Source organism: Archocentrus centrarchus, chromosome 2 (assembly GCF_007364275.1).
Source record: "Archocentrus centrarchus isolate MPI-CPG fArcCen1 chromosome 2, fArcCen1, whole genome shotgun sequence".
Classification (NCBI taxonomy): Eukaryota; Metazoa; Chordata; class Actinopteri; order Cichliformes; family Cichlidae; genus Archocentrus; species Archocentrus centrarchus.
In genome coordinates this window covers 27,638,533-27,651,154 of record NC_044347.1, presented here as the reverse complement: position 1 = coordinate 27,651,154, position 12,622 = coordinate 27,638,533, and the positions used below count along the sequence as shown (strand labels likewise).

General features: G+C 41.7%; 1 protein-coding gene across 1 annotated transcript in view; it reads left to right on the top strand.

The window, feature by feature from the left end:
* The window catches only part of LOC115797540 (sodium channel protein type 2 subunit alpha-like), a 44,951-nt gene that overhangs the window by 689 nt on the left and 31,640 nt on the right, over nt 1-12,622 (top strand). Inside the window, exons 2-7 of the mRNA XM_030754135.1 lie at nt 4,909-5,225; nt 5,990-6,108; nt 6,409-6,498; nt 7,484-7,612; nt 8,121-8,164; nt 11,483-11,776. Coding sequence (XP_030609995.1) covers nt 4,962-5,225; nt 5,990-6,108; nt 6,409-6,498; nt 7,484-7,612; nt 8,121-8,164; nt 11,483-11,776 — 940 coding nt within the window. The 5' untranslated portion in view covers nt 4,909-4,961. The remainder of the gene's footprint in view (nt 1-4,908; nt 5,226-5,989; nt 6,109-6,408; nt 6,499-7,483; nt 7,613-8,120; nt 8,165-11,482; nt 11,777-12,622) is intronic.

Sequence of the window (12,622 nt, the reverse complement as noted above, 5' to 3'; positions counted from 1 at the left end):
TGTATTTACAGGCCCCTGTAGTGTGAAAATGTTCCTCACTCTTGACAGAGGTGACGCAAAGGGGTGATCAAATTAAAGAGCTTTCATTGAGGTAAGCCACAACAGAGGCGACAGTAATAATAACGCCGTTGCATTTATTTTGGTAAACCAGATACTGTCAGTGTAAGGGATTGATTACAAGGAAGAGACATACATCTGCCAAGGACACGCCCAGACTCATTCAAAGCCATTCAGTGGATAATTTTGGATATGGAAATGAGACAGCAAGAGATAAAAATATCTGATTAAGGACGTTAAAGAATACCTGTTTGACTCGGACCCTCAGGTGGCCCCGGACTTTACCGGTGGGGGTGTTGATAGGTGACTGCTGGTACGATTAAACGCGTCAGCCTTAATCGGTCGCTTATCGTGTCTATGTATGTTATGATTCATTTTATTTTATTTTATTCCGGCTCCTGGAGCCTCCTTTCCGGGAGTTGTCGTGCTGCTGGTGGCGTATCTGGAGGGAGTGAAGACATAATGGCTGCGGATCATTCGACAGGGTCTCGTTTGTGGCAAATATGATGTTTAAAGTGTCGTTTTTTTGGACTGCTGGAGGTTATCATCAATATGGCGACGGCTGCCGCGGCCCTCTCTACTCGTTTTGAAACAATTAAGGTACCGCCTGACACCCGCTGTCTCTTTATTTCTGATTTCTAATTAGCCTCGAAAGCTACTTCCAACCAATACAAGTCTCTGTACCAGTCGCCATTAGTTGGTTAAAAATGACAAAATAGCATACAAGTATCGCTTACCTTTGGCCTACCACAGGAGGTTAGGAACGTTTTCAAAACGCTATAAAGTGATGGTGAACACGCAGTAGAGGTGCCGGTGTATGTTAACATAGCTGTCATGTAAAAATCTGTCTGTTTTCTGGCGTAGTCACTTTTTTTTTTTTTTAAAGTAAGTTTAGTTTCTTCTCTTCTTTAAGCACCATGGACAGCAGGACCCTTTGACACCAAGTCAGCTAAACTCGTTTGAGCAGTCCAGGTGTATTTATTTATTTGGCAGGAGACAGTCTGTAGTGAAGCTGCAGCTGCTTTCAAAATATGATACATTCAGGCAGGTTTCCACTTGTTTGTTTTTCGGAGGCAGCTGCTGTCTTCTTCAGCACCATGGACAGTGAACCGTCTGTTCTTGGGGGAGAAAGAGAACTAGCATATTTGCTCAAGGGCATTCAAAGGAGGCGTTCAAAGGCACCTTAAAGGACAGGTACACTCATTTTTCACAACTGTCCTCAAGCAGTGCTGACACACCTTTATGATTTAGGCTTTGATAGAAATTATAACAGATAAATGCTCTGTGTGGGGCTGTTTTGGGACCCACCCCACCCAAAAAACACCGCTTTTAAAATCTCCCGTAAATGCTTAATATCTCAGCAGGATTTAAATCATTTTAGAAATATTAAATCAAAGTTTTGTGGTATAATCTGTAAAGGGATAAATGGTGTCTTCTGTGGTGTTTTGTTGAACCACCTGACTCACCACTCCAGAAATACTGTACAAATACAGAGAGCTGTGTGCATGTGATTCAGATTGCATCACTGTGAGAAACGTATGCTGCCATGTTTTCAGTTTGTCACGTTGAGACCAGGGATGACCACACTGATAACAGAGTTCAGAAGTGGGTGTGGATGTTTTGGCTACGGGCTTGGTAAGGCCTAACAACTAACAACCCACCACCCAGCATCTCATGCTAGACAAGCTGTCGGACCACACATCACAACACAGGCTCCCGAGGCAGTTTTTGGGACATAAACAGATGTGTTTCATGGGACCTTCCAAATGTGTGAGTGTGTGTGTGTGTTTAGAAATCCACCCATCCATGGATGGATGGATGGATCATTATTATTTATTAATGTTTTAACATAAAAAATACATATATATATATATATATATATATATATATATGATTCATAATTTAAAGCAGTCAGTGTTAATTTTTTTTTTCAGCTACAGTTTGAAATGCTTGTAAAGGGAAAGTGCTGACTGAAGATGTTACTTGACTTTGCTATTTGAGTTGAATTTACTTTCTTTTCTTTTAGCCATGTCGCACAATTGTCATCAGCACCTTATTTATTCTGTTGCCATAGAGCTATACTTGATCAAGCATTACCTTGTTATAAGCACTTAAAATCCCTACTTATTGAAGACAGCATAAATGCTAAATTTTAAGCAGTTTTCACATCAGGAATAATCACTCTTTACCATATCCAAGGTTGTTGTGTTCACACTAGGGTTGCAGCAGTATACCTGTTTGTGAAGATACTATGGCAGGAAAGTTGGCAGCTGTTATCCCCAAAGTCAAGTTTTGGGGAGCAAAAAAAATACTTTTTTGAGATTTTTATGATTTCATGAAACTGTCATACTTTAGAACCCTAGTTTGCCCTTACCAAATGTTAACATTTCAAATGCAAATGCACTATACAAATACCAGATATAAAAGCACCCATAATAGTCAGTTTCTTGCATTGAAATAGAATAACTGAAAATAGATAATTGAAAATTATACAACTTTTGATATACCGTGCAAAAGTCTTGGCTACTTTTTCACTCATTTTCAGTCCAGTCATTGTACCTGACCATTTTCAGAATAATAACAGTTTTAGCCACTTGAATCAGTGAAGCATAAAAAGGCATATAACTCAAGGTGGTATTGTGTCTACATATAGCAAACAACTTGGCAAAGAATCAATTTGAAATTGTGTCTTTAGGCACTTTGTTACTGGCAGCTTGTGTGGAAAAAAACATATAATTTGTTACTAATTCTTTAGTCAAATCTATGAAAAATGCCAAAGATAACAGTTTATTAGGCATAATATGGTATTTTTACAGCAACAAGATGATTCTCAAAGAGCTGTTGGCTGAAAACTTGGCATATCTTGGCATGGTGTGCAGCATGTCCTTAAAAGTTTGAGGGAAAAAATGAGGAAACAGGCTAGGTGGAGGACAAAAGAAGTGGCAGACCTAAAAACAAAACTATCTACAGCAGATGAACAATATCTAAAAGTCATGTCCTTAAAACAACTGGAAATATCCACCAAAGACCTGATACAAGACCTGAGGGATGCATCTGGCCCTTCATTTGATTTTTCTGCTCATCACGGAATCCTCATCAGAAATGTTCTCAGTGGAAAAGTGGGAAGTGTCATAAGCTGTCTTAAGGAAGGGAAAGGAGCTGTCAGCAAATGCTTCAGATTTACACAGATTGACACCAGAGTGTCATCAACCTTCTTATCTAACTCGTCCAACTCTCAGAAAGAAAGCAAACGAGCCTATTTTGACTTCCCAGTTGCATGTTTTCAGGAAAAGCTTGGTATCTGGTAAACTCATATTTACCCACATCATGACTAATTCCTACTACTCTTAGTGGATGACACTGCATTCCAGAATCTCTTCTGTTATTCAGACCTAAGTTGTGGGTGGGGTGGGGGGACTCTTGTTCTGCCTCCTTATGGAGAGCAAATTAGATGGTCAGGGGATGAGGCAGGTTTGAGTCCTTCATTTTCATTTGGAAAAGGAAGAAAAGCTTATGACTCAAACAGACATCACATTTGAGATCTTGCCAGAGGGGAGGTTCCTGTTTTTTGTGACAGTGTAACATCCCACAGGGAATGGGACCCACCTGTGAGACTGCAGCAAGTGCCAGGCACCGTGGACCAGCTGATAATGGCTCCTCTGTGTTTTTTGTTGTTGTTTTTTTTTTTGTTTTTTTTTTGGCAGGGGTGTGCGTCTGGTTTGTGTGTCTTGCCTTTTATCCTGTGGGAACAGGATGGGTGTGAAGGGTGGTACGGTAGATGGATGGCAGGGGGAATCTGGTGGTGTTGCTAATTGAGGTAGGGAGAAATAAAAAGCCAGTAATTAATGTCTACTCCATTTGTTTCTGCTGAAAGCCACTGGATAAACAGTTTATTTTTTTCTGATTGCATTTTAAGGAGTTTAATTTGAAGGTACTCTACTATCTTTTTTTTTTTAAGGTTTTTTTTTAGCACCTCTGTTGCTTCTGGCTACTTTTGTGTTCTTGTGAATCAGCTGAAGGCCTGTCACTGCCTTCCTTGACCTAGTAGTCAAAGGCATGGCTTATAAGCAGATGAAAGTTATTGATTTCCCTTTGATGATTGTAAGATGATTCCTATTTGTCAGTCACTGGTTTTAAAACTGCTAATGCCACTCTCTTGTGTTACACAGTGAAGCACTCAGTTTTGTATTAGTCACTCGGGACCATTTGCATGTGAAATGTGTTTTCTCTCCCAGCCTTGCAAACTGGTTTCATGTTGCTGTGTTAGAAGCATAACAGTGATTGCTTGATCAAAATCTGAAAGTCATATGTGTCTAAATGTGATGGTGATTTAACATGTCTGAATAAGTGTTTTTGGAGAGGGTATGGCAAATTTCCTAACAATTGAAGCACAGCTCAAGTCTAAAGTGAATGAATCAACATGATTTCTTTCTGCAGGATCTTTTAGTAAATTAGTAAATGTCACGTCTCAATTTGCACAAGCTTGCCATTCACTTTCTCTGGCATCACGGCTCCTCTACAGTCACCTCTCTGCTAGTGCAAACATTTACAGAAATGGTCTTCTAATAACTTAATAAATGTGGTTGAAATGTTGACATCACTTGTGTGACTGCAGTGTTGTCATACCGAACTGTAACATGATAAATCCAGAAGTGCCACATGACCCATATCCATAAGCTTTAGACTACAGAGTGTTCCTTAATATTATTTAAACAGGTAGGGTTTACACCTGTTTATACTATAATATAGCATGACCCAGGTAGATGACTTGACACCCCCCCCCCTCCCCCCACTGGTGCTGACTATTTTCAGGTCCAGGCTCATTCCCCCCTCCTTCTCTTCCCCCTGCAGCTCCCTGTCCCAGCTGAGCCCCTCGCTTCCCTCTGAAGGAGCAGGATGACAAGATGGCACAGCTGCTTGTACCGCCCGGACCTGACAGCTTCCGCCCCTTCGTCCCCGAGTCGCTGGCCGCCATCGAGAGGCGCATCGTCGAGGAGGAGGCCCGGAGACGGGTGGAGCGCCGCAGCGACAGCGACGATGAAAACGGGCTCAAGCCCAACAGCGACCTGGAGGCGGGGAAATCTCTCCCCTTCATTTATGGGGACATCCCTCCCGGCCTGGTGTCCACCCCTATGGAGGACCTTGATCCCTTCTACAGCGATCAGAAGGTTTGTTCTTCATGCCGTCACTTCACATTCAGCTATAAAAGAATAATATTCAAATGGGCATTGATGGATAACTCTAACACAAATTCTTGGCTTTGCTGGCGTCAAAGTATCATTATGTGCGCTGATTTAGATTTCAACTATGGTATGAGTCATGCATGAATTTAATACATTACAGGTCTACACTTTCTAGTTCAAGCTTTGCAGCTCATAAAAGCTTGAAGGTAATTGCACGACGCTCTGAACAAAGTAAACAAACGGGCAGATGTGGCAGTTTCCGCCCACGCAGATAAAGTTCTGCCAGAGTAAGATACAACAAGTCAGTTCAGCTTTTCTTCTGAAGGCAAGTTACATTAAATGCTCAGATGAAATTTTATTTAAAAATTCAAACCTTGTAATCAAACTTTAGCACATTTAACACAATGACTTTAGCTTTCAGTATTTCAGCTAAACTGTAAACTGCATTTGAGTGCTTAGCCAAGCCAGAGTCTTTAAAGCCGGGGCCAACAGAGGTGCTAAATGCTAATCTGAGCTGCTGTGCCAGTAGGACTGTGGTGCCAGGCATGTCCTGCCTGCGGTGGGCTCATCCAGCTTAATTAGAGTAACAGCTCACAGACCTTGTTGTGGTCACTGGACAGAGCCTAGCTCAGCCGTCGTTGCTGTTACAACCAATCACACATGCGCAGCAGTCTTTTATGTCTTAAGAACAAGGATGACCTTTTTGTATGAGACGGATATTAACCAGATTTGTTTTGTCTCTCTTTCAGACCTTCATAGTATTGAATCGTGGGAAGACAATCTTCCGTTTCAATGCCACTTCTGCTTTGTACATCCTAAACCCCTTCAATCCTCTGAGGAGGATAGCTATTAGAGTTTTAGTGCACTCATATCCTTTTAGAGTTTACTACAGATGCAGCTTGCTGTGGATTAAAGGGTTTATAAAGCAAAAAGAGGGACTTAAATGTGCTGCTGATGAACACTAAACATCATGATTGGCTCAGACTTTTTAAGTAGACTTTTATATGCCTTACAGCAGCTGAGCAGTTAAACAGAAACATGCAGACTGTACTGTGGCAGTGATGAATGTCTCAGCTGTTTAAATGTCAGGGTTGGTTAAAGGGTTTACTGGCTGTACGGTTTATGCTCAAAAGTCCACATGTTGCATTGTCCTTGACTTTGTTTCTACGATGTTCAGCATGTTGATCATGTTCACCATCCTGACCAACTGTGCTTTCATGACCCTCAGTAATCCCCCGGATTGGGCCAAGAATGTAGAGTAAGTTGCCAGTTGTTTAATTTTTTGTTTCTCTCTCTGTCCTAATTCAGTTCATTTCGAACCCACAGACACAGTAATTCTTAAATCTTAAATGTTTATGTTGATAGAATAGATTAATTAAGGAATGATTTCAGATATAATCACTCAATCAGAAACTAATGACTACAGTGCAGGAGTTTAAGTGCAGTAATGTTGGATGAATGGTTAAAAATAGTTACATTTCTTCAGCAAAGCCCTGCATTTAACATCTGGTTTCTCCTGACTCAGGATGTCGATGTCTTATATATATTTTTTGCCTTGTTATATGAGAGCATGTAGAAAAAAATTAACAATTTAAATACAATTTGAATGTTGCATTTTTAGAAGTGTGAAAACTATAAATTACAGTAACTTGGATTTGGAGCATAGTGCTTCTTTTCATAAGCTTTTTGAGTGAGATGGGAAGTGTAGCTCCAAAACTCATTTTTATCTCAAACACAAAAAATGAAAACAAAAGTAATTAGTCACATACGGTATTTTTAGACATGTAGTAAAAATGCCACAAATTAATTAAGGGACTGAAAATGAACACAAAGCTGAGAGTATAAAAGGTTAATGGATATAACAAATTGCAAATTTGATCAAATGGGATGCTCAGAGATAATTGGACAAATGATTGTTGTTCTGGGAGTAAGAGGAAAATCCTAGAAGAGAGGTGGACACATTGTGCATTGATACCTGAAGCTAAGATTACGCTGTTCCAACTTCAACTGAGCACTTGTCTCCAATACAGATGGGTGTAGTGAGGCAAAGTGATTCCAGCTCCCTCTTATATAAAAGCAAATCAGTACACATTGAAGTGCATCTAAGGATGATGGGATAATCCAGAATGTTATCAAGAAAATGTTTACTTAATGATATGTAAGGATGCTGTGATAGAGGTAAAGCAGTGGTCTAGTACGCCCCATGTCTCTTAATTTCCTTTCTTCCTCACCTTCTTGGCCAGGTACACATTTACAGGGATTTACACCTTTGAGTCACTTATAAAGATCCTGGCCAGGGGCTTCTGTGTGGGGAAGTTCACTTTCCTGCGGGACCCATGGAACTGGCTGGACTTCAGTGTTATCCTCATGGCGTAAGTATTATGACAAACGCAGTTAATATCAGCTTAACGTGATGTGGCACAGATTACGAGGCCAAATACTTTTAATTAGCCCGGCAGGCTAATAAGGCCCACTGGATGTGAGAAAAAGAAGAGATAAAAGGGAGAGGGCTGCAATAATCTGCAGCTTACTCATGTACGTTTTCGAATCAGGGCCAGGAATCTTAAATCTACTCTGTTATAATGGATGTGAGCCCCCAAAGCAGCGTGTATCTTGGCCCATATTTGTCTCATGCCTCAATGACTTCTGCTATCTGCCTTAAAACTATAAAAGGAAGCTTTCAGCATTACAGTGCATGTTTTTGTGACATAGTATTTGCTGATGTGTAGGCTTACACTGTGATCATGTAATGTAATAGTACTATAAACTTATTGTGTCTGAGAGATTCCTCTAATTGGTAATGGTTGTCTGAGAGGCAGTCTGTTCTCACTGGGTTTGCCTGTGCAATGCTGTGTAGTAACTGTGCATTTAATCCTGCAGGTATATAACAGAGTTTGTAAACCTAGGCAATGTTTCAGCTCTGCGCACATTCAGAGTATTGCGAGCTTTGAAAACTATCTCAGTAATACCAGGTAAGGGCGCGCCTGCTGCCAGCACTCCTGCCTTTTGTCCTCTGTGTGTGACTGTTTGTCGTTCCCTCCTCACCCCCTCCCCATCCTATGACCCTCCTCTTGTCTTGGCACACCTCATGTGTGGGTGCCTGATGCGTGTGTGTATGTGCGTGCGGGCGTGTGTGTTTGTCCCACGCCTTTCCTGAAATGCCCCCCCAACCCCGCCCATCCCCTCCTTCCTGTCCACCCCCCCCTTCCCTTACAGATATGTCACAGAGTTTGTGGACCTGGGCAATGTCTCAGCACTGCGAACCTTCAGGGTTTTGCGAGCCCTGAAAACTATATCAGTCATCCCAGGTGAGAGAGCCATCAAGGCCCATAGCGTTAATGAAATGCTAACGGCTAACTGGCGCTAACATCCAAACACACACCCCTTGCACCACCCCCCTCAGCTCATCTCACTGTAGCTAAGCCTGACGACGCTCGTCGCCGTCCCTCATGCTGCCTTCATCCCAAGGCCAGTAAAAGCTGGAATCTGGCTCCAATCTGCACAGATTGACAGGATTCTTAGCTTTTAGATACATCCTTTAAGGCAGAATTCTTTTTGGTTGGAATCTATTCTTGCCTTGGGAGCCTTAAAAGTAGATTTTGTGCACTATTTCTTTTTCCTTTTTGCATGAGACATTGCAAAAGCCGATTTTCTGGTGGCAAGCACTTACGTGTGTAGGGTTCCTCCTTACCTTGTTTTTCCTGCGCATGTCTTGTTCAGTGTTGTCTGTTTTATGGAGAAACTGTGATATGGTGAGTGGTGGTTGGGTAACGGCATTCTAAACACTAGCTTGACTCGCAGCACAAATGAACACAAAGATCATACACCAATCAGCAACAACATTGAAACCAGTGACAGGTGAAAACCATGACATTAATTAGGAATATTGCAAAACATTTGTCACCAAGTACCATGGCACTGTGACAGCAGCAGTCTCCCCAAGCAGGACAATGGCCCTCATTTACTAACGGTGTGTACGCCCAAATCTGTGCCTAAATTGTGCATGTGAATGTTTCCTGCACAAATCAGTGATTTCTCAATATTTTTGTCCCTGAATTTGTTGTTACTTTACAAACACGTGCTCCTTGTCCTCCACCTGTTTCCTGCTTTTTCTTATAGTCTGTTAGTCTTTTTTTTTTTTTCAACTTTGATTCCAAATTTTTAAAATTTTATTTTAACCACATTGAGTTTCTCAGGGAAATGACATTCAGCACACCCGTTTTTGCCTTAGCAGTACAGGCTTCTTTTTTGTTTTTTTACAACATTGTTACCACTCTCACCACTTCACCTCCAGGTGTAAACATGTTTCCTTATATAGGCAAATGGAGGTGTGGCTATATGAAGATAACGGATCGCAGGCAGTAAATGAGGCTCAGTGTGTCCTGCAATTCCTAAAAAACAAATGCATTGTGGAGCACGAGGGGTTGACTTGACTACCCAATCCTAATACTTCAAGCATCTGTTAAATGTGCTGGAGCCAGCCTGATCCACAGAGCACACACTTCTGGCTCTGGCATGTTGTAGTAAAGTATACCACTTTATTACAACACAGAACACCCCTGGAGGTTTAATGTCATGCCTCGATGAGTCTGTTTTAGAGCTGTTTTAGTGGCATAACGAGGACCTACACAGGCTTAGACATATGGTTCTAATGTTGTGGTTGATCGGTTCATGTGACCCATCCACTATTTGGATAATCATCTAATTTCACTGCCTATTACTTATTCTAGCTGTCATAGCTACATTTAGACCCAAATTAAACATGCTGGGCTCATTCTTTTGTTGCAGTGCAAGCAGTGCTGGCACGTGGTATTTTCAAGATGCTGGAATGCATTTTTTTGATAAAGCACAAAAAATAGAAGAGGTGTATTTGTGAAAATGTGGTGGTTAAAAGAACAGGCATGTAAATATCTGATCTGTTTTGTAGTTATGATCTCATTTTCTTGCTGAGAGTTTCATGAGGAGATCGATACCACTCTCGAATCTGGGTCAAGGATAAATACATGGTTTGATTCATCATGCAGTTTTTGCTGGGTCAGCTAGCTGACCTGGATATGTCTAAATATCAAAAACATACCTGCAATCAGCTCTAAACCTTTTGGCCTGTTTATAAGGTGACGAGAAATAATCATGACTGTGTTGCAACCAAAGACAGTCTGTGGTGACAAAATGCTGACCTTGTTTAAAATGTTGTATGATCATGCGACCGCTATGATGTCCACTAACCAGTGAATAGGAACGCAGCATGAAGTTGTGTACAGATCAGCTTTTGTGGGAAAAAAACAAAACAGAAATAGAAAGGTGGGAGGTTAAATGAGCTTATATGGTCTGTATACATCAAGCTTGATGTCCTCCTGAGTTTGTCGATCCACTGTGGCTTGCAATGACTTTATAACATTGCTAAACTCTTACGGTGTCTGTAATATAATTCTCAGCAAGAAACTAAATAACACTGCCAGATTCCATCCAGCGCAAACAAAACGTTAGACAAAAATGTTCAAAATGAGTATTAAGTCACATGCAGAAGACATGTTACATTTAAAAAAAAAAAGAAGTCTGAATTCTTTATATAATGCACCTCTGAAGCTCATAAACAAAGCTGCATTTCTAAAACATAAAAAGGCTGGGGTGCACTCGTCTCTGTATTTGGCGACCCATTTTCTTTGTGCTTTATAAACCAGCTATATGAGAAATTTATGAGACCAGTTCTGTGACTGTCTCAGAGGGTAACCAGTACAGTCACCCTCCAATTTATACTGCGCTTCACTGAACCCTCTCAGTCTGTATGGAGCACATTTTCACTGATCCCGTGCACATGACCCAGTACTATGCACTGGTCTTTTTGTGACTGCACAAAAAAAAGAGCTCACTTGATCTGTTTCAGTGACGGTCCAACTAGAAAATATATTTCAAGTAAGTAAGATGTGTGAAAATATCTAAGAAACAACAGCACATTTTCCCAGAGACCCAAAAACCATAGCACTGTGATGGGCATGAAATACATAACTTTCTCTAGGGATTTATCCATGATCAGTAGTGATCTGTGTCAGCTTGGTTCCTGTATGACCACAAGCAGTTCATACAGGAACCGCCATTCCAGATCCTACTGGCTGCTTTCTACTGTAAGCGCTTATTAGTAGCTTCTTCTCTTTACAAGCTTGTGGCTGCAATTAGCAGGCACTAATCATTCTGCAATGTCCCACTCCCACCCCCCACCTCCCCATGCCCTCTCTCCCATTTAGGGTTGAAGACCATTGTTGGCGCACTGATCCAGTCGGTAAAAAAGCTGTCAGACGTGATGATCCTCACCGTGTTCTGCCTCAGCGTCTTTGCCCTCATCGGCCTCCAGCTCTTCATGGGCAATCTGAGGCAGAAGTGCGTGCGCATACCAATTTCCAGTAATACGACTCATTTGAACAACACACAAGAAAGCAACAGCACGTTCATGGAGAACATCACGTTTGTGGAGAACATCACGTTTGTGGAGAACATCACGGCAAACTCCTTCAACTGGGTAGACTACATCAACGATGATAGTAAGCCAAGTGAAGTGGTGTGAAAGTGTTGTTTCATGTCTGCCAGGCGCTCATAGCGTTTAAATGCAGTCAACTCTTCTACTCCAGATACTGGCTACATTATATGCAGACAGAGGTCAGGGTGGTGGTAGTGGTCAAGTGGTGGGGGGAGGTCAGGCGCACTAGCTTGTTGCCATGATAGAGACTGACAGCAATGGCTGGGAGCAGGGGCTGCGCTCTGTAACAAGAGCTGGTGGGGGAATGTGGCAAATGTGCCGGATAATCGCCACAACAATAAAACCTTCCACTTTCACCCCCTCTCTACCTCTCATCATTCTCCCATGGCCCATCTGTGTGGCATGAGCAGCCTGAAGTGTTACAAAAGGGTGACTCACTGGGTATCAACAAGACGTGCACCGGCTACACAACAACCTGATAAGAAGCCAGAGAAAAAGAACATAGAGACAGACAGATCTGAGTAACTTTGCAAAGATCTTATGGGGCCTGGAAATGGTAAATGGACTGATTCTTATGCAGCTCTTTTCTACTTGAGCACTCAAAGCACTTTATACACACATACACATTCATAACAGTGGTCTCTATCTAACATTCACACTCTGATTAACATAATGGGAGCAACTCGGGGTTTAGTATCTTGCCCAAGGATACTTTGGCATGCAGACTGGGGCAGCCAGGGATGGAACCACCAACCTTCCAATTAGTAGATGACCTACACTACCTCCTGAGCCACAGCTACCCTGTTAAATGTAAACGTGATCAGAGACCATAATTGCTGTCAAAGATAACTGATGTGATGTATTTATTACACAGTTAAATGACATCTTCTCATATCATGGGTGTAACAAC